Source organism: Aspergillus mulundensis (genome assembly GCF_003369625.1).
Source record: "Aspergillus mulundensis strain DSM 5745 chromosome Unknown scaffold_3, whole genome shotgun sequence".
In the NCBI taxonomy this organism is placed as follows: domain Eukaryota; kingdom Fungi; phylum Ascomycota; class Eurotiomycetes; order Eurotiales; family Aspergillaceae; genus Aspergillus; species Aspergillus mulundensis.
Window position 1 is genome coordinate 3379347 of NW_020797891.1, and position 20293 is coordinate 3399639.

Genomic DNA, 20293 nt, shown 5'->3' on the forward strand with positions numbered 1-20293 from the left:
GACAGATCAGGGCTGCCTCCTTCCGATGCAGGGACTCCAACCCAGCACCCCATGCCTCGAGCAACTATATTCAACAAACTCTGTCGGAAGGATTTGACTAGGTTTGAAACTGTCAGCAGGAATCGACTAAGGCTGAAGCTACTGCCATACGATATGCATAATGATCTTGGTTAAGAACCAGGATTTCATTGCCTCTCACACTACATACTGCTATGGTGCTGTCTACTACGCCTTCGTGGCAAACACAATCGTCAACGGCGTCTCAATCCGCACCTTCTGCCCACCCAGCGCCGTCTCCAACTCAGCCCACAGATGCTGGATCTCCTGCTCCGGCACAACAGGCACCCACGTCGCCAGGTATCCCTTGAACCACGCCAGGCCCTGCTCGTCCGCCCAGTCGTCGTCCCCCTCCACCCACGCCACCTCCTCCGAGTCCCTGACCTTGCTCTCCCTGCTCCGAGAGTCGAGCCGGTAGCTCTCCAGACTCCCCTGCGCGTTGACGTGGATCCGTCGCACGCCCTCCCACTCCCCCTCCGGAAACTCGAGGCAGTCCAGCGCCGTGTTGACGATCGACACCGCGTGGTCCAGCAGCGGGCCCGTCGCGCGCCTCGCGTACTCGTCCCAGATCGCCTTCCATACTTTCTGGGCTTCGTTGTTGCCCACGATCCGCGGGACGGTGTAGTGCGTGATGACCGAGGTCCCGCCGACTTTGAGCTCGCGCCGGATCTCGCGGATGGCAGTCGCGGTGTCGGTCCACTGGATGCATTCGGCGGCGATGGCTACGTCGACGGTGCCGGCGTCGACGGAGCTCTTTTCGGCGCCTTCTTGGAGGAATCGGAATGAGGTTGAGGACGATGCTGTGTCTTTTTCCAGGAGGGTCTGCGCGAGCGTCACGAAGCCGTCGTTTGGATCGGAGACGATCACACGCGGGAATTTGGAGGCGAGACCGGCGGAGACGACGCCGCAGCCGGCGCCGATGTCGTGGGCCACGGACCAGGAGGAGTTTGGCTTCTGCGCGTGGTAGGTGTAGATGTGCTCGAAGAACGAGGGCGGATAGACGGGGCGGAAGTCCAGGTACTCGGACCAGTTGACCCCCTGCTTGTAGGAGAAGCCCAGCTCTTTGGCCGGGGAGGCTTGCACGGCTGTCGACATTTTGGTTGACTCTAGGTTCTCTTGACTGAATGAGATGGATCAGGTTTGCTTTTCTTCCATCTACGGCACTCTGGGCTTATGTAGCCGGCATATTATTGCCTAATCGGAGTCAAGGAACACCATCTTCGCTGATCGGAATACGGTATCTCGGGGTCGAATCCAGTAATGACCCTTCCGATATGGCGGGATATCCAATTATCGCTATACCGATGGCATAAAAGCGGTCGCTCAGCGAGATCAGATAACCAGACAACACAATCAACCTTGGAAGCCTTCACCAGACCTTCAAAAATCAACACAATGGCAGTCGAAGTTGCACCCATCCAGCAGCCCGAGGAGTGGAAGAACGACAACGTCGCCAAAGCAGACCGCAACGTCGCCTGGTACCAGGCAGCCCTGAGCAAAGTCCCCGACATCGCCAGGGAGATCTTCCGCGACTACTCCCACATCCCCGACGACGAGATCACAGCTCACATCCACCGCGTGCGGGACCAGGCGTGGGATATGTAAGTCGTCATAATCATGCACAGAATTTATCTAACCTGTCTACTGTAGCCTGCCATTCCCCTGCATCGGCCTCTTCCGCTTCCTCGACTTCCCCGCCTACCTGCAACCAGTCTACCCCGAGGTCCTGTCCCGCATTCAATCCGGCGAGACCTTCCTCGATCTCGGCTGCTGCTTCGGACAAGACATCCGCAAGCTCGTGCACGACGGCGCCCCCAGCGAGAACCTCATCGGCGTCGACACGGAGCCTAGATTCCTCGACCTGGGCTACCAGCTCTTCAAGGACAGAGATACCCTCAAAGCGCACTTCCTCACCGGCGACGTCCTGGCAGACGGCTTCCTGTCCGAATGGCGCGGCAAAGTCGACATCATCTTCCTCGGCTCCTTCCTGCACCTCTTCAGCTTCGAGCAGCAGAAGGTGATTGTGGCGCAGCTGAGCAAGTTGCTCCGCGGGAAGAACTCGCTTGTCTTTGGGCGCCACCTTGCCACCACAGGCAAGGGAGGGAGTCTGAAGGAGAATGCGTGCGGGTGGTCTCTGTACCACCATAGCGAGGAGACCATCCGCCAGCTGTGGGATACGGATGAGACGGGCAAGTGGGAGGTCTCTTCGGAGTTGATCCCGTATGCGTCGGAGTCATGGGATAACGGGGTCAAGTGGAATGCCGGGGACGAGGTCAAGCAGCAGCGGTTCGTTGCTCGGAGGGTGTAAGCTCTGAATCAGTGGAGATAGATGCCATATAAGGAAATAGAATTCCGGACATCCCGTTGGATGAATATATATATCGGTCGGATCCTCACATACTATTATCGGGACCAAAGAGAAGATAGCTGTAGACCATGGCCGAATACGCAAAATACTCCGAGCCCAGTCCGCAATGGACGCAGGTACCTCTTATACCCCATCTTCCATCCACACCTAGGCTAATACACTATGGATGATAGTTCGTCGCCTCCCAACCCACCCTGCAAGACCTCGACCGCGTCGGCATCATCGAACGAAAGCGCATCTTCATCGACATCGAATCCCAGATCCCCGTCCGCGACGTCCCCGACGACATCACGGAGAACACAGTGAGCGTCTCCGAATTCACCATCCCAACCCGAGACGGATACGCCCTCCCCGTGCGCTCCTACATCCCCACAGCCCCCCGTCCAGATAACACCCGTCCCCTCCTGGTCTACCTCCACGCCGGCGGCTTCCTCTTCGGCGACCTGGACAGCGGCGACCTGAACTGTCGTGTGCTCGCTGTACGGCTGAACATCAGCGTCCTGAACGTGGGATACAGACTCGCGCCGAAATGGCCTTTCCCAACGGGCGTGAATGATGCGTATGATGCTACGGCTTGGGTACGTCTCCTCCCTTCCTCTTCCCCTCCTATTCTGAGGTCAGACAAGCTGATGTTTGTTTATTTGTTCGTGCAGGCCGCCAAAAACGCACCGACACACCTCTCCGCCTCACCAGCCGCCGGCTTCCTAGTCGGGGGCATCTCATCGGGCGCGAACTTCGCCGGCGTGATTGCGTACACGGCGCGCGACGAGGGCTTAACGCCGCCGATAACAGGCCTCTTCATCTCGATCCCGGTGTGTATCATGCCGCAGGCGTACCCCGCCGCGCCGAAAGAGTGGAGAGAGAAGGAGCTGCTGAGTCTGGCTCAGAACGCGGAGAACCCGCTCCTGACGTCGAAGAGTCTAGGCGATATCCAGGAGCTGTATATGCCGGGTTCTGACCCCGCTGATCCGCGGGTGTCGTTTCTGCTGAATGAGCATCATTCGGGGCTGCCGGGGCGTGTGTACTTTCAGATTTGTGGACGCGATCCGTTGAGGGATGAGGCGTTTCTTTGGGAACGGTTGCTGAGGGAGGGGTCTCGGAGTAGGAGTTTGGTTCATCTTTATGCTGGGCAGCCGCATGGGTTTTGGAGGTTCTTGCAGATGCAGGTTAGTCGGGGGTGGTTGGATGATGTGGTTGAGGGGGTTGGGTTTTTGATTCAGAGGGGTGAGCCGGAGGAGAGGGAGGTTGTTGTGAAGGTGTAGTTGACTAGGGAGATAGGATTGAACAGTGCAGATATATCATTGGAATCTATACTTTGGTTTAGGGACCTAGGGGGTACGAGGAGATCTATGATATTGGAGATTCAGCGGCATAGATATGCTGGAAGTAACAACCGACAACACTTTAGCTGCACTGGCCGATCTACTCAAACGTCGTCGTAACCCTCCTCCAAAAGTCCCGCGCCACTTCCTTGATCCTCTCCTCCTCGAACAATCTCGCATCGAACTCAAACGAAGAGCGGAACGTATTGTCGTCCGTGATGTGCATGACACGAACCAGGATATCGAACTGCCATCGTCAGCCAAGCCCTCAAAGAGGATACAAGGGATACTCACATGCCACGGATCAACCGACTTCCTCACATCATCATCCACCCATAACATCCCCGACTCGACGGCCGTCGGTCGCCGCTGGAAGTTCACCGCCGTGTTGAACAGCTGCTTCGCGCCATGCAGGTCTCCAATGACCTCGCGGATATTGACCGCCGAGTGCAGACTGTCGTGGCTCCGCTGGTCCTGCATTCTATGTGCTAGCTGCGCGAGGTCTGACGCGGTCGTTTGGTCCGCTGTCACGCCGTCCAAATGGTACGCGAGCACGTTGATCAGCGGCCCGACCATGTCGAATACGCCTGGAATCTCCTCGTCTCGTCCGGATACGACGTATTCGAATCCGATGTTGCGGCTTTGGGTGTAGAAGCTGAGGGTTTGCGCCCAGGCGGCGTCGAAGATACTGGCGGGAGTGAGGCCTTGAGCAACACTGAAGGACGACAGCGCCGTAGCTGGGATTTCGGGGAGGTAGATGATTGTCTTGCGTGGGCTGGGCGTTATGTTCGAGGAACTGGGGAATAGAATCGAAGGCGCTTGACCGCGTAGAATCGAAGTCCAGTGCTTACGGTCCACACTCGCACGCGCTGGCTGCGTCTGGGCGTGGACGAAGTCCTTGTAGGATGGGGCTGGCGGGATTCGATCATGCCTGTCTGCCTCGTATGCCTCGAGCAAGGCTTCTTTGATTATCCGTAATGACCAGCCGTCAATCGTGAGGTGATCAAGCTCGATATGGATGAAGGACCGGTCTCCGCGCTGAGAGAACAAGGCGCGATGGGGCAGAAAGCATTCATCAACGGGTGGTACGTTCAGACTTTCGAATGTTGGCTCCGTCTGCACTTCGCTCGAGACTGAGACAGTTGCGATTTCCGGTTCGGCGTTTGCCAGCACCACTTGGACAGACGGCAGCTGTCCGTTCGGATCCGCTAGGAAGATGCTGCGGAGGATCGAGAACCGCTGGACAACCTGCTTCCAGGCCCTGGCTAGTCTTTCCAGTGAGATAGTCTGGTCAGAACCGCGGCTGGCAATTTCCATTTGCCACGACAGTAAGAAAACAGCTGGGTTGAGGCGGCGCTGGCGCTGGATCTCGCGTTGCATCGAAGAGAAGTAGTACGCATCCTCGACGGCTGCAGACGACTGGCGGCTCAGAAGGGACTGGAGATGAGACTCGTACGGTGCTAGGATGTCCTTGACGGACGGTTGACTCCGGTCGATATCCATGCCTGATGTCTCAAGGCTGCCATCTTGCTCAAGCTGCTGCTCGACCAGTGCCGCCAGGTTTCCGAGCGTTTTAGCAGTGATGATACCCCGAACGGTCAGTGGCAGCCCTAACTTCTTGCCCTCAGACACCACGCGAATGGCAGCGATTGAGTCACCACCCAGTGCAAAGAACGAGGTGCCCAGCTGGATGGTCTCAGGCGGTTGAACAAGCGCCTCACTCCAGAGGCCACGGATTGTGTCTGCAGTCGAACCTGGAGTAATCTCGCCGTTGCCAGCTCCATCCTCCTGGTACTCGAGTATATCGCGGAATGTCTCTGCGCTCATATTGTCGACCCACGCCTTGATGGCCTTTCGGTCGATCTTGCCGGAGATCAGCAGGGGGAGTTTCTCAAGCACCACCCAGACAGTTGGCACCATGTACTCAGGCAGGATCAGTGCAAGGCGGCGCTGCAACTGCTCCAGTCTCTTCCTGGTCTCAGGCGAGTCTCGGTCGCTGGCCAACGCAAACCTGTCCGTGTGGACTGGCTTGGACTCGTTGGTCCTGGCCTGATCATCCAGATCAGACCAGTTGAAGCTGAGGACGGTGACAATCTGCTTCGCACAGGGACCAATCTTTGGCAGTGCAGCCAACGCAGCAGCAACAACACCCGATGCCATGATCTGGTTCTCAATCTCCCCCAGCTCGATGCGGTACCCGCGCAGCTTGACCTGTGTATCTCGCCGCCCGACAATCCGGAATGTGCCATCTTCATTGTACCGTGCCAGATCTCCGGACCGGTAGAGCACGTCGTACTGGCTCGATCCAATCTCCTTCATCCACTTCGGGGCTGGCACCCATGCGGCATCGGTCTGCGCGGGATCGCCTATATACCCGCCTCCCAGCAGCGGGCCGGAGATCAAGATCTCACCGATGGTGCCGATGGCGCAGAGCTGGTGATAGTTGTCTGGGTTGGCGATCCACATCGTGGCCCCAATGGCGTGCCCAATATGCGCGGGGTCAGCGTCGGAGGAGACGCGCAGGTTGCCGGAGCAGTAGACTGCTGTCTCCGATGGCCCATAGGCGGCAGTTAGCTCGACGTGGTCTGCCCATCGGACGATGGTCTCTTTCGTAATCGGCTCGCCGGCGAGGACGATTGTTTTGAGGGTCGGAACTTCGTGAGGGTGCAGAAGATTGGCCACTGTTGGGACGACAAGCAATGTGTTGGCGGCTAGGGCTGTAATTGCGCCGGCGAGGTTATTAAGACGATCTTCGTCTGAGGGGATGCAGATGCAGCCTCCGAAAGCCAGCGTGGTGAAGAACTCGCCGATGGAGAGGTCGAATGTGTGAGCGCCAAACTGCAGGGTGCGCCAGTGTGGCCCGGCCCTGAATGCCCGTCCATGATGGATGATGGAAGAACATATAGCCTGATGTGGCATCAGAAGGCCCTTTGGCTTGCCGGTTGTGCCAGACGTAAAAAGCAGGTAGGCAGTACTGTATGGCTTGGAGAGGCGCGGTGGTAGAGTTCCTGCTCGGAGATCTTGACCATCCACAGTGATAATGGAACTGCACAGTCCGTCGAGTACACCTGCACTGCCTTTAGAGGCAAGAGCCACTGTGATGGATACGGCCGAGATGATCTCGGAGATTCTTCCACGCGGGTGCGCCGGTTCAATCGGGACATACACGCCCCCAGCTTTGAAAACGGCCAGGATGGCGACCACGGTCCAGATGGACTTTCCAAAGCACACGGCGACAAAGGTGCCAGGTCTCACACCGCGGTCAAGCAGTTCGAGTGCGAGCGATGTAGAATACACGTCCACCTCGGCGTAGGTGAGAGACCGCTCGATGGAACAAACGGCCACGGCACCAGGCCGTGTCTGGACATGGTGGCCAAATAAATGGTGGAGACAGGTCTCTTCCACAGGAGGAGTGATCCTGTTCCACTTCGAGATCTGTGCCAGGTCGTGCCTGCTGAGCGGGGATATCGAGTCCAGCAGGGTCTCGGTCGTGGCTTCGGTCAACTGCTTCACTACAGCCTCGAACTGGTGGCCCAGACTCTCCGCCTGTTTGGTTGATACTACCCGCTCGTCATGCTGCAGTGTCAATCTGATGGTTGTGTCTGTTGCGATCGTGCAGGTTGCGATGAGTGGGTATGGATGATGCTCCTTCTTGCCCAGCGTATCAAGATACTCCAGACCCAGCGCCTCCATGGCCTGGTTGATCGCGTCGGCAAACTCCATCGGATGGATGACCAGCAGGGCCTGGAAGTCTGTGGCAGTTGGAGCCCCGTTGGCCAGGGCTTGCCGGATCCTCGCCAGACCCATGTGCTCGAACGGAATCATGCCGGCAGACTGCGTCCGGACATGAGATAGAAAAGACGCGACTGGCTGCTGGGAGTCTACACGGAGCCCAATCGGCACCAGGTTGATAGTAGGGCCCGTCATTTGACTGACTCCGGGAATGTCTGCTGTGCGTCCACTGTTGATGGCTCCGAATACGATGTCCTGTGTGCCGGTGTAGTGGGAGAGAAGGATGGCCCAGGCGGCACGTAGGAGAAGCGCCTTTGTCAGTCCGAAGGGGACTTGCTGCTGCTCGAGATACAGAGAGTGCTCAAAGGTCGCAGAAGGATTCATCTGCGCGTCTGAGCGCGGAGGTGCTGGAAATGGGGTAGGGTTGAGCTCGGCCATGGATCTCTGCCAGAAGTGGTCTTGCTCTTGCTGTCGCGGAGAATCTGAGTGAACAACTGACTGGATGAAGTTTTGAAAAGGCGCTCGCTCGGTAATGATGTCGGATTGGCCTCGATATCGCGTCGCCACCTCGTTTAGGATCTCGGGGATGGAGGCGCCGTCACACAGGGCGTGGTGGGCTGTCCATACAAAGTATCGCTGGCTGCCATCAGCTACGAGGGCATAACGAAAGAACAGCTCGCCAGGGTTCATGGCAGTAATTGCATCCTTCTGGAGAAAGTCGGACAGAGCCGTCTCGTAAACAGACCAGGAAGGCAGGTCGTCAACGACCACCTGCACGAATCCACGGCCACTGGGGTCATCGCAGATTCGGGTTCGGAGTACAGGATTTGCTCTGACAGTGTCCTCCCACGCCTGTCTGAATCGATCCAACGGGGCGTCATGTGAGATTCGAAAGACAAACTGTCGGACGTATAGGTTGGTGTTCCCCTCGAGCTGGGCGACGAGTGACTCCTGCATTGGGCTGCAGGGGTACATGTCCTCGATCCTCTCTGGGGAGATCTGGCATTGACTTGCCACAGCCTGCAGAGTGTCTTGCAGGTTGCCATGGCCGTGGCTCTGTATCAATGCAAACGGCTTTGGCGTGTCGTCGTGAACCTCCTCTTGCACTGTCACCGTGACCACCCTCGCCACACTTGCCATCTCCTCCAGTGAGGGATTCATGAAGATCTGCTCCATGGTAAGGAGGATACCCCGTTTCTCGGCAGTCATGATGAGCATCTGACTGCGGACAGAGTCGCCTCCGACATCGAAAAAGACATCTTCGTCCAGGAAGTTCTCTGGGTCGTCTTGCAGGACTTCGGCCCATAACTCACGCAGTTGTTCTTTGATCTCTTGGGTGGCTTGATTATCGGTTATCTGGACCAGTTAATATTGCCCTACTCGCAGACTACCTGGTAAGTACGAACCTTGAGCAGCAGATGTGGAGCGACGATCGTCTCGTCGCTTGCGTTCTGCAAGGCAAGCATGATGGAGTGTTGAATACGCCGCTATAGCTCTTTGCTGTCTCTTCATGGGCCTCATTGTAACCCCATATAGCCGCCATAGAAGAGAACACGCTGGTGCTGACGATGAAATCGGGATTTAATATACCGAGACCTTCCCCATTGGGCAGGCGATAGACCGGGCTGGACACGGCTCGGTGATAAGATCAAGGCTGACGGGGATCATCGGCTTAGGCTGAGCTGGCATCCTTCGCCCGAAACGCGGAGTGGCTTTTTCCATATTGGGTAGTCCTGGAGCTGAAGAGTTGCACTGTGTATAAAGGAATACGATGGCAAGAGCACTGTGTCTAATAAACAAGACAGACAAGCTATAGGAATCAACTTCCATCAACCAGTACATCAGACTAGACCTCAACTATCTTCACCTTACCATCAAGATGTAAGCCAGCTCCATACAGCACCACAACACCAGTGGACAGCCCTAACAAACTCAGGCTCACCAACCCCTCCGAGAAATACACCCCCTTCCCCCAGCTCTACCTCCCCAACCGCAAATGGCCAAACAAGGCCCTCACCAAGCCACCGCGCTGGCTCTCAACCGACCTCCGAGACGGCAACCAAGCCCTCGCCCAGCCCATGGACGCCGCCGCCAAACTCCGCTACTTCCAGTTCCTGCTGCAGCTGGGCTACAAGGAAATCGAGATCTCGTACCCGTCTGCCTCGGCAACAGAGTACGACTTCACGCGCCAGCTCATCACCACCGGCGCTATTCCAGATGATGTCACGATCCAGGTTATGGCGCCGTGTCGGGAGGACCTGATACGAAGGACGATTGAGGCTGTGCGCGGGGCCAGGAGCGTCATATTGCACATCCACGTCTCGACATCGGACTGTTTTCGTGAAGTCGTGTTTAACCTGACAGAGCGGGAGATGATCGATCTTGCCGTGCGGTGTACGGAGCTCATCCGGTCTTTGACGAAAGACAGTCCGGACCCGGAAATGGCGCAGACGGAGTGGACGCTCGAGTTCACGCCCGAGAACTTCCAGGATACCTCCGTTGAGTTCGGCCTGAGTATATGTGAAGCTGTCAAGAGTGTTTGGCAGCCGAGTGTCCAGAACCAGATCATCTTCAACCTGACGTCGACGGTGGAGGTTGCGATGCCGAATGTCTTCGCCGACCAGGTCGAGTTCTTCTGCGACCATATCACCCAGCGGGATAAAGTCTGCGTCTCGCTGCATAACCATAACGACCGGGGCTGTGCGGTGGCCACGGCCGAAATGTCCCAGCTTGCTGGCGCGGATAGGGTGGAAGGGTGTCTGTTTGGGAATGGCGAGCGGACGGGGAATGTCGATCTGGTGACTCTTGCCTTGAATCTGTACACGCAGGGCGTCCATCCCGGCATTAACTTCGGTGATATCAATGCGGTCGTTGACCTCGTTGAAGAACTCACCAAGATCCCCGTGCACTCTCGGGCGCCGTACGCTGGGAAGTTCGTCTTCTGCACGTTCACTGGTACGCATCAGGACGCTATCCGGAAGGGATATAAGCGGCGTGCGGCGAGCGAGCAGAAACTCGGGAGATCGACGAAGTGGCGCATGCCGTATCTGCCTATGGACCCCGTCGACCTAGGCCGCAAGCACGAAGCCATTATCAGACTCAATGCACAGAGCGGCAAGGGCGGGATCGCGTGGTATGTCAACGACGTGTTTGGAATCGATCTGCCGCGGGAGCTGGAGATTGATTTCACGAGGGTCGTCAAGGCCTACGCGAATGAGAAGGCCCTGGAGATTACGCATGAGATGATCGAGGACTTGTTCCGGGAGAGGTATATGCCCTCCACCAGTAGGGAACCGGGGTGCCTGAGCAGCAATATGGCTGGGCAGAAGAGGGACAATCGCTCTTTGGATCGCGATGCGGATGGGTACACCGAGGGTGGTCCAGTCCGACCACCGTCAAATGGACACGTCCAGACGGACGGATACCCTGCTGGAGAACGGGGAGAAGCTCAGAAGCTGGACGAGGATATCTGGCCGAGGGTGGAAGCTGCGGTGAAGAAGTTCGGATTCAACTTCGAGATTCTTGACCATGCACTGCAGGTCATCGACAGCGGCGAGGAGCTCGTCGAGGCTACGCGATCTGCAGCTTTTGTGAAGGTTGCGCCCCAGTGTAGTCTGGCACCCGTCTGGGGTGTAGCCATTGCTGAGGATCCTGTCTCGGCGGCATTGCACGCTGTAAGTCTGTAGACCTTGGCCGACGTGACAACTGCTAACTGCTTTTTAGGTGCTTGGGGCATGGGAGAAACATACACTGCGGGCAGAGTCCGAGGCATAATGAGCATCCTAGTCCTTGTATTTATGGAGTTACGCACGGATCTATATATCAATTGTTTACGGTCTTTTTATCCCGCGCGTGGGACTCCCAAAGACGCCGCTTCGTCTTTCAATCAGCCTGCTGTGATAGACATGGACCATAGTAAGCTTGAAACCAGCTGTCGTCCACCGTCCATGGGCCGTAGCCTGGTCATCCAGTCAAATGCGCTTAAGCTCATCCCCCACCCTTCACAACTCTTAGTAATCTAGGGGTACCTTTAAATAAGGGCTCTAGATGCTTTAAAATTATTATAAATATATATTTTTATTATTTTAATTTTTTTTTTAATTTTTTTTTTCCTTTTTTTATTACTTCTTGCGGTGTAATAATTAAAATTAAGGTATATATTTTTAACTAGCTTATAAGCCTTAATTTAACTAACTTTACTTAGTTATAAAATTTTTTATTTCCCTTTAACCTTTATATTATAAAAAAATAAAAAAAAGGGCCTTAATAAGCTTATTTTTTTTTTTATTATTAAAAATAATAGTATATTAACTTTTTAACTTAGCCTAGTTATAAAGGCCCTTTATAATTAATTTAATAAGTAAAAATACTAGGCATGTATTAAGCATAAAATTTTTATAAATTTTATAATTATTATTAATAACTTTATAATTAGGTAGAAAACTTAAAATTAAAAAGCCTTTACTTATAATATTTATAATAAATTTATATACTTTATTTTTTTAAAGGGCTATATTAATATTAATAATATTAATTATATTTTTTTATATATATATAATTAACTTATTATTATAATAACCTTTAGTAAAATTATTACCTAAAAAAAATAAATTTAACCCTTAAAAATTTAAGGGCTTAACTTATTTTTTTTAAAATAAATTTTTTTATTTTAATTAATACTACCCCGGGTAAGGTACCCTTATTAAATACCTTAATAATTTAATTAATATATAATAACTTTATTATAGCCTTAATTATATAAAATAACTATAAAATATTAATTACCCTTTTTAATAATAAGTTAATAGCATACCTTAAGGTATATATTATTTAGCAAGCCCTTATTAAGTATATACTAGGCTTAATTATAATTATAATTATTTTTAAAATTAATATTACTTATATAAGCTAGGTTATTATTTTTAATAATTTTTTTATTAAAAACCATTTAATAATTAATAAAGTAATTAGCATAATTTATTATACCCTAGGTGCTATTAATATATATATTTTAAAAATAATATAACTATATGGTGTAAAAAATATTTAATATTATTTTAATATATAATAATAATAAAATAAATATTATAAAGCTAATTTAAAATAAAGTTATAGCCTAAACTAAACTAAAGCTAGTTAAGCTTGCTTTTTTAAAATATAAGCCTAATTTTAATACTAGGTATATTACTTAGGTAGTATTTTTTTAAAGTAGCCTAGGGCTTTTACTTTATTTAATTAAAGTAAGTATTATTAACTTATTAAAAAATATTAGCTAGTTTCCTAGTATAACCCTAGCTACTAAAAATACTACTACCTAGTATAATATAATTATATAATATATTATATATAATATAATATAATAGTTATAAACCACCTAGGTTTTATTAATTTAAATTATACAAATTTTATATATTATATAAATTACCTAGGCCCCTAGCTAGTAAAATATAATAATTACCTAGCAGCCCTTAGGTATAAAAATAAAAAACTAGTTTACTTATTTAAAAAAAAGCTTAATAGCGTATGTTATTATAATACTTATTAATATTAAAATATACATGTTTAGGCTAATACTAATACCTAGCTTTAAATTAAAATTAAGTAATTTTTACCTTAAAAAAACCCTTAAAAGCGCGCTGTAAAAAAACTAAAAATAAATAAATAAGGTTTTATAATAATTACTAATTATTATACCCTATAATTTAATACCTTTATTAATAATTAAAACCTTAGGTAATTTTTTATTAAATTAATCTTGCCTGCCCTAGCCAGCGCGGGCATGCCTTTTTTACCCTAAGTAATAAAGGTTAATATTAAATCCCCCTTTAAGCTTTAATAATAAAGTATTAAAAAAAATTATAATAATTATTATTAAAATAATACCTAGTAATAATAAAATTTTATTATTTATTAAATTAATATAAATAGGTTTATACTTAATTATATTATAATTTTATAACTAGCCTATAAGTAAGGCTTTAATATTACTTATATTTAAAAGCCCTAAACTATTATAAGTATAAAAACTTAAAATTACCTAGTATATAAGTATTACGCGCTAATAAATACTTAAAATAATTATAAAAATTAGTTAAAAAAGCGCCTTAAAGTACTTATTTATATTTATAAAGGGGAAGTATTATATATTAAATAATACTATTTAATATAAAGCTAGGACATGCTATAGCTTATAATAAATAATATTAAGGTTTTAAATATATATTAAAAATTAATTATTTATAAAATAATTAATTACCTAGTTATATTAATCCCTACCTTAAACTATATAATTAATAAAAATTTTAATATTATTTATAATATTTTTAAGCCCGGGGTAAATAACCTATATTATAATAATAAAATTACTAGGTAGGCTAGTAATAATAATGTGGAGGGGCAGTACTAGAGCATGGGGGCTAAAGGAGCTAAATAATGGCAGGAACTTAGGACTAAATAGTATGTAGTATAAATAGAAATAATAGTAAAAAAAATATATATATATTAGGGTAAATAATAAATTAAGTATAAAAAACTAATAGCAAGGCTATAAATATTATAAAAATTAATATTAAAATGCAACCTTATTATATTTTTTTAAGGGGGGGCTAAAACTTGCTAGTAAGTAAAACTTTTTTTTACTTATATTTTTTATTTTTTTTAAGGCAGTATTTTAAAATATAATAACTAGTTATACTTTACTTAGCTAGCCTTTACTAGGCCTTTTTTTTACCTTTTTCTTTTTTTTTTCTTTTTTTATTAATATTATATATAGGTAATAATTAAGTAGTTTAATAAACCTATTTTAAAGCTTGTTAGTTTTACTAGGGCAAAAAGCATTAATAATAGTTAATAAATAGCTTAGCTTTATTTAGCACTTTTTTAATAACTATAGCCACGTGGGCAGGAATAAGGGCAAGAAGTAATATTATTTTATAATAATTATAATTAAAGTTATTAAAATACTTTTATTTTAGCTTTTAAAACTACATATATATATTTATAGTAATAAAAATAGCCTTTTTTTTTAAAACTTAAAAAAGTTATGCTTAATAAATATATTTAGGCTAAATACTAGCTTTATTTTATTAACCACCTTAGCTAAATCCTATTTATAATATTTTATTAAGGTATTACTAATAGCTCCCAGCCCCTGGAGTTAAATAATTAGGGTAAATAATTATAAAATTTTTAAGTAATAATTTAAAAAACTAAATAAAAAATAGGGCCGGGTATAAGGTTATAATATATAATAATTAATTTTTTTTAAATAATTTTTTTTATTATTTTAAGTGTTTAATAATTAATTAATATAATAATATATTAGGGTAGTACCATGCGCCTTATTTTTATAGCTAGTTTAGTAAATCCATGTGGTACTAGTAGGTATATAATTTAAATAATAAATTATAAGCAAGGGTTTTTTTCCTAGTTTATATAAAAGTATTTAGTATTATTTTTAGTTTACTTTTTATTTTTTATATAATTAATTAAATTAAAAAAATTATTAGTACTATTTCACGCCTTTACCCGCGCTAGTTATACCTTTACCTTGTTTTTTTTAATATATACTTAGTAAAACCTTAATATAGTTATTATTATTTTTTATATTTAGTAATAATAATTTTTAAATAATATTTACTTTTTGTTTATTTTAAAGCGCTTGGTTAATATTAATATTTATATATTAAAAGTAGGTATGGTTTTTTTACTAGGCGTACTTTATATAATACAGGTATAAAATTAGTTAGTACTTATAATTAAGCCTTAATATAATATACTAGGCTTAATAAAATAGGTTTTAGTATATAAATTATTAAATAATAATATAATAAGTATTATATAGCTAGCTATAATTTAGTGCTTTTTAATATTTACGCAGGTAGTAAAAATAAATATTTATTTTTTTTAGGCAAGGTTTAAAAATTAAGTATTTAGTTTATATTTTTTAGGCGCTAGATTTCTAAGTTTTTTAGCTAAATAATTAAAAAGATTATTAATATTAATAAATTTATGGTTATTAAATATACCTTTATAATTTTTTTTTATAAACTACTAGGGAGAGTGCCGCGGGTAACTTTTATAATATTAAGGTATAAAAGTAACTTAAAAAGCTAGGGATGCTTATAATAATACTAGTAAATATTTAATATATTTTTTAGGCGCGGAGGTTAAATATTTTATTAAAATTATATAAAATAAGCCTTGCTTACTATAATATTCCCTAGGTTTAAATAGTTTTTTAAAATAAATTTAATATAAGGGCGTAGCACTTTATTTAATAAATTAATTTTTATATTAATTTTTTTTCTTAATTATCTTATATAAAGGTGGTATATATACTAGTATTTTTTTTAATACTAGTATAGTTTTTTTATAAATTTATTATAAAGTACGTGTTTATAAGGCAGTGCTTTACTTTTTACTAGTTTTATTTATAAAATTAATAATAGTTAGTACTTATATATAATAGTAGGTATTTTTACTTTTAGTAAGCGGGGCTAATACTTTTATAAATTTAAATAAATATAAGTTTTTAATAACTTTTTATGCTAGGTTAGTTACGCTATTTTATAATACCTTTTATATAATTATTTTTATTACTTAGTAGCTAGCGGCGCGTGGTAGCAGCCTTTTTAATTAATTAATTATTTTATATTTAGGCGGACGTGAAATACTAGTAATAAATATTTAATTTATACTTATTAATATATATAAAACTATAGTGCTATAGGCTAACCCTTAGCTAGTTATACTTACTTATCTTTAGTAACAGGCTTTTAGGGCTAGTAAATTAAAAAATATAGTATTATTAATATACTAAAAGTAGGTTAAAATATAACTTTTAAACTTACTAAGTATTTTTTAAAAAATAATATTATAAGTAATAATATATTTTATAAGTTTAGTTTTAGCTAGCTATAAAAAGCCTAAGGCATGTAATTTAGCCCGGCTTTAAGTAATTAAATTATAGCTAAATAATAAGGTAAAGCTAAATTAAAATAATAATTAAGTTAATAGCTAATTTAGGGCGCGGGGGGTTTTAACTAAATTTAATATATAAATAAGCACGCGGGAAGTTACTAACTAATTTTTTTTAATCTTATTATTTATAAAGTTTTAGGCATAAATAAGTTTATTATTTTTTATAATTAATCCTAACTTTTTTAAGTAGTAATTATTATAGCTAGGCTAAAAAGGCATGCCTAGGGCATGGTTAATATTTTTAGGCGTAATAATTAATATTATATATTTTCCTTATTTTTTATTACCCACGCGATTTACCACGGCGTTATTAATATTATTTTAAATAACCTATTATTTAGTATTTAAATTTAAGTTATTAAATATTTTTTAAACCTTTTTAACTAATAATTACAAGTGCACGTGCTTAAAAATATTTATAATAATATTTATTTAATTCTTATTATTATAATACTTAAAAATAAGGGTATTTTATATTTTTTTTACTTTAGCATGCTATTTTTTTATGTTTTTAATAGCTTTTTTAGCTATATTTTAAAACTTATTTTTATTAGCAGTTATAAAGTTAGTTACTTTTTATACCTTAGCCTTTAAAATATATTTTTAGAGTTTTATAATAGTATTTTTTAGGTTATTTTTTATAATAAATAATACTATAAATAGCTTTTTTTATTATTTATACTATATATTAAATAGCGTGTTTTTAATAGCTTAAATAGCTTTTTTTATGCTAGTATAAGTTGCTAGGCTAATTTTAATTAATTACTACTTTATAAAAAAATAGCACCTATAGTTATTTAAGTTTATTTTAAAGTATTTAATAATTATGGGGTTAGGGCATGCTACTAGGGCTAGTAAAGGCCTAATAACTAAAAAAATAGTATTAAGTAGTATTAATTAACAGGCCTATTTATATATATAAAAAGGTATTTTTATTATTATAATTATTATTTAGTTCCTGGACACCCTAGCTTTTAAGTACTTAATAATTATAAAGTTAGCAGGTTTTAACATGCTTGGTACTAGCACCTTTATAAGGTTAAAAGATTTTTAACTTATTTTTTTTTAGTATTTACGTTGGGTGGCTATTACTTTCTTACTTTTTTTAAAAAAGTTAAAATTAAAAAAAAAAATAAGGCCATGGTTATAATACCTAGTACCTTAGCATGGGTAGTAATAATTTAAGTAAGTAAGTAATTAATAAAAAAAGGTAGTATATAATAATAAAAAATAATAAGTAAAGGTAATATTATAAACTAGGGAAAATATAAGATTAAATAGCAAGAGTTAAAAAAAATAAAAAATATAAAATTTTTAAAAAGCACTAAGTTATAATAGGCAAAGCAGGTCCGGGTAATAATAGGTAAAATATAAAAAAACTAATATTAATTAATAAGGGGGTAATATAAAAAAAATTAACTAATAAAAAATAACATAAAAAAAACTAATTAATAGTAAAACCTAAAGAAAATTTACTTAGTAACTTTTTGCTTAGTAACTTTTTAACTTTTTACTTAGTAACTTTTTAACTCCTTAACTTTTTACTTTATAACTTTTTAATTTATTTTAGCTAGTGGCGGTAGTATAATAATAGCTAGATTTTATTTATTTAATACCTAGCTAGCTTCTTGTTTTACCACTATATTTACTTAATTTTTTATATTTTAATTTTTTTTTACTTTTTATTTTTTTATTTTTAAGTTTTTACCTTATTTTCCGGGTTTTATGGTGTTACTGGTAAAGTTTTTATTTAAGTAAAATAATTTTAACTTATTACTATTTATTATATAGGCCATGTGTATATTATTAAGTTTACTTAATTAATAAGCTTTAATATTAGCATGTATTTTTTTAATTTAATAAGGTTTTAGCTATTAAAATTATAATTTAATTATTATTTTTAAATCTTACTTTTATTTACTATTTTATAAAAGTATATAATTGCCTTTTTTTAATAATATACACCTAATAACATAGTTATTATCCTAAATATTTTTATTTTTTTTTTAAATATATTTTAGTTATAAAACCGCTTTTTTTATATTTTTTTTTTTTAATTTACCAGGTTTTAATTATAATTAGGTCTTTTTAAGTATAAATATTTTTTTAAGGTAGGGTTACCCATGTGGGTACTTTAAGTTTAATTAAAAAAATTATTTTTTAGCTTATAAATATTTAAATAAAAGTTATCCCGGTAGTTTTACAAGTTATTAATTAAATAAATTATAGTATTAAGTAAAAGTATTAAGTCTAGCCTTTTTTAATATTATTAGTAAGTTTATTAATAATATTTTTAATAACTTAGTTTATATATTTAATAATAATATTTACTTTTAAATACTATAGCAAGATATTAGCTTGCTTAACCTTATATTTTTATAAAAAAATATTAATAACTTTCCCTTTTATTTCCGGCCCTTTATCCAGGACTATTTAATAGGGAACTTTAAATTTATAAATAATATATTTAAATAAGAACTTTATAATAGCAGGTGTATTTATAGTAACTAGTAATTTATTTTTAAGTTATTTTAATAGTAGGTAAGTTCCTAGTATTATATATTTAAAATTAGTGTTAAAAGGCATGTAAATAATATTAATATTAAATATATTAAAAAGGAGCGGCGCGGTAATAGGATAAAGTTTTTTATATTTTTATTAAAAATTTTTAGCTTAGTAAGTAAGGTATTTCCTTACTAAAGCTATTATATTTATATAGCTACCTAACTACTAGTACCTAAAAAATAAGTAATTATAGGTGCCTTTATAACCCCTATATCTTAATTTTTTATATATTATTTTAAAAATTATATGGTGTTTTTTATATTATTAACTACTTGTTAAACTAGTTAGCCTTTAAAGCCTTTTTAAAATAAATAACCTTTATATAAAATATAAATAATAGCGGCGGCTTAAAGCTTATAGTAATTTAATTAACTTATTTTTAATAATTTTAATAAGGTTACTAGGTACCAGGCAATCTTATAATACCTTGCTAAATAATAACCTTTTAAAAATATACTTATTTTTAGGTTAGGTTTATTTTTATTCTTTTTTAGTAGTAGGTTATATTTTTTTAAGGTTTTTATAAACTTATTAAAGGCCCTTACCCTAGTTAATTATATTTATACCTTAACTACCCCTAGTTTTACTTTTACCTATTTATTAATATTAATTTTAATATTTTTTTATACTATGTTTTTTTTATAATAGGCCTGTATAATAAAATATTTATAATTATATTTTTATTACTAGGTACGTGCTTTATAATAAAGTTAAATATTTAAATTTATACTAACTAACTTATTACTAGCACGCCTAGTAAATTAAATACTAACCTATTTAACTAGCCTACTAGGGTGTTAGTATTAATTTTTAGGAAGAAATATATATTATATAGCTAAAACCTAAGCTTTTTAAAAGTTATTATAAGGCCTTAATATTTTTTCTTTTTAATATTATATTATTTTTTTATATTATTTTATATACTGGAATTATATCTTATCACGTGTTATTTTTTATTTTTTTTTATATAATACACGCTTTTTATTTATTTAGGCTTATGTTTATTACTAAAATAATTATTAGTAAGGTAATAGTGTAGTTAATAGGTAGTATACATGGGAATATTATAATAATTTTTTATAAATAAATAAAGGTATTTTTTTATTTTTTTTTTACTACTAGCGGGCGTTTTTATAAAGTAGTAGGTATAGTAGTTTGGCTTCCTGGGCGTAGTAATTAATAATTATTTTAAATCTTATTATTAGCCCTGTAAATTTATAAACTTACTTAATATTTTAAGGCTTGGGCTAGTAAAAAACCTTAATTA

General features: G+C 40.5%; 5 protein-coding genes across 5 annotated transcripts; 3 read left to right on the forward strand and 2 right to left on the reverse strand.

The window, feature by feature from the left end:
* Positions 1 to 225: 225 nt before the first annotated feature.
* On the reverse strand, positions 226 to 1152 carry DSM5745_04532 (class I SAM-dependent methyltransferase; the record flags this gene model as incomplete). The annotated part of the gene is made up of 1 exon (XM_026746548.1): positions 226 to 1152. One exon carries the CDS (start codon positions 1150 to 1152, stop codon positions 226 to 228), a length of 927 nt encoding a protein of 308 aa, XP_026605544.1.
* A 300-nt stretch (positions 1153 to 1452) lies between these two features.
* On the forward strand, positions 1453 to 2365 carry DSM5745_04533 (class I SAM-dependent methyltransferase; the record flags this gene model as incomplete). The annotated part of the gene is made up of 2 exons (XM_026746549.1): positions 1453 to 1658; positions 1708 to 2365. 2 exons carry the CDS (start codon positions 1453 to 1455, stop codon positions 2363 to 2365), a joined length of 864 nt encoding a protein of 287 aa, XP_026605545.1.
* A 128-nt stretch (positions 2366 to 2493) lies between these two features.
* On the forward strand, positions 2494 to 3383 carry DSM5745_04534 (uncharacterized protein; the record flags this gene model as incomplete). The annotated part of the gene is made up of 3 exons (XM_026746550.1): positions 2494 to 2541; positions 2599 to 3056; positions 3119 to 3383. 3 exons carry the CDS (start codon positions 2494 to 2496, stop codon positions 3381 to 3383), a joined length of 771 nt encoding a protein of 256 aa, XP_026605546.1.
* Positions 3384 to 3847: 464 nt separating this feature from the next.
* DSM5745_04535 (uncharacterized protein) lies at positions 3848 to 8945 on the reverse strand (the record flags this gene model as incomplete). The annotated part of the gene is made up of 3 exons (XM_026746551.1): positions 3848 to 3994; positions 4042 to 8835; positions 8886 to 8945. The coding sequence occupies 3 exons, from the start codon at positions 8943 to 8945 to the stop codon at positions 3848 to 3850; spliced, it is 5001 nt and encodes a 1666-aa protein (XP_026605547.1).
* A 44-nt stretch (positions 8946 to 8989) lies between these two features.
* Positions 8990 to 11253, forward strand: DSM5745_04536 (uncharacterized protein; the record flags this gene model as incomplete). The annotated part of the gene is made up of 4 exons (XM_026746552.1): positions 8990 to 9001; positions 9296 to 9360; positions 9416 to 11153; positions 11203 to 11253. 4 exons carry the CDS (start codon positions 8990 to 8992, stop codon positions 11251 to 11253), a joined length of 1866 nt encoding a protein of 621 aa, XP_026605548.1.
* Positions 11254 to 20293: the final 9040 nt, after the last annotated feature.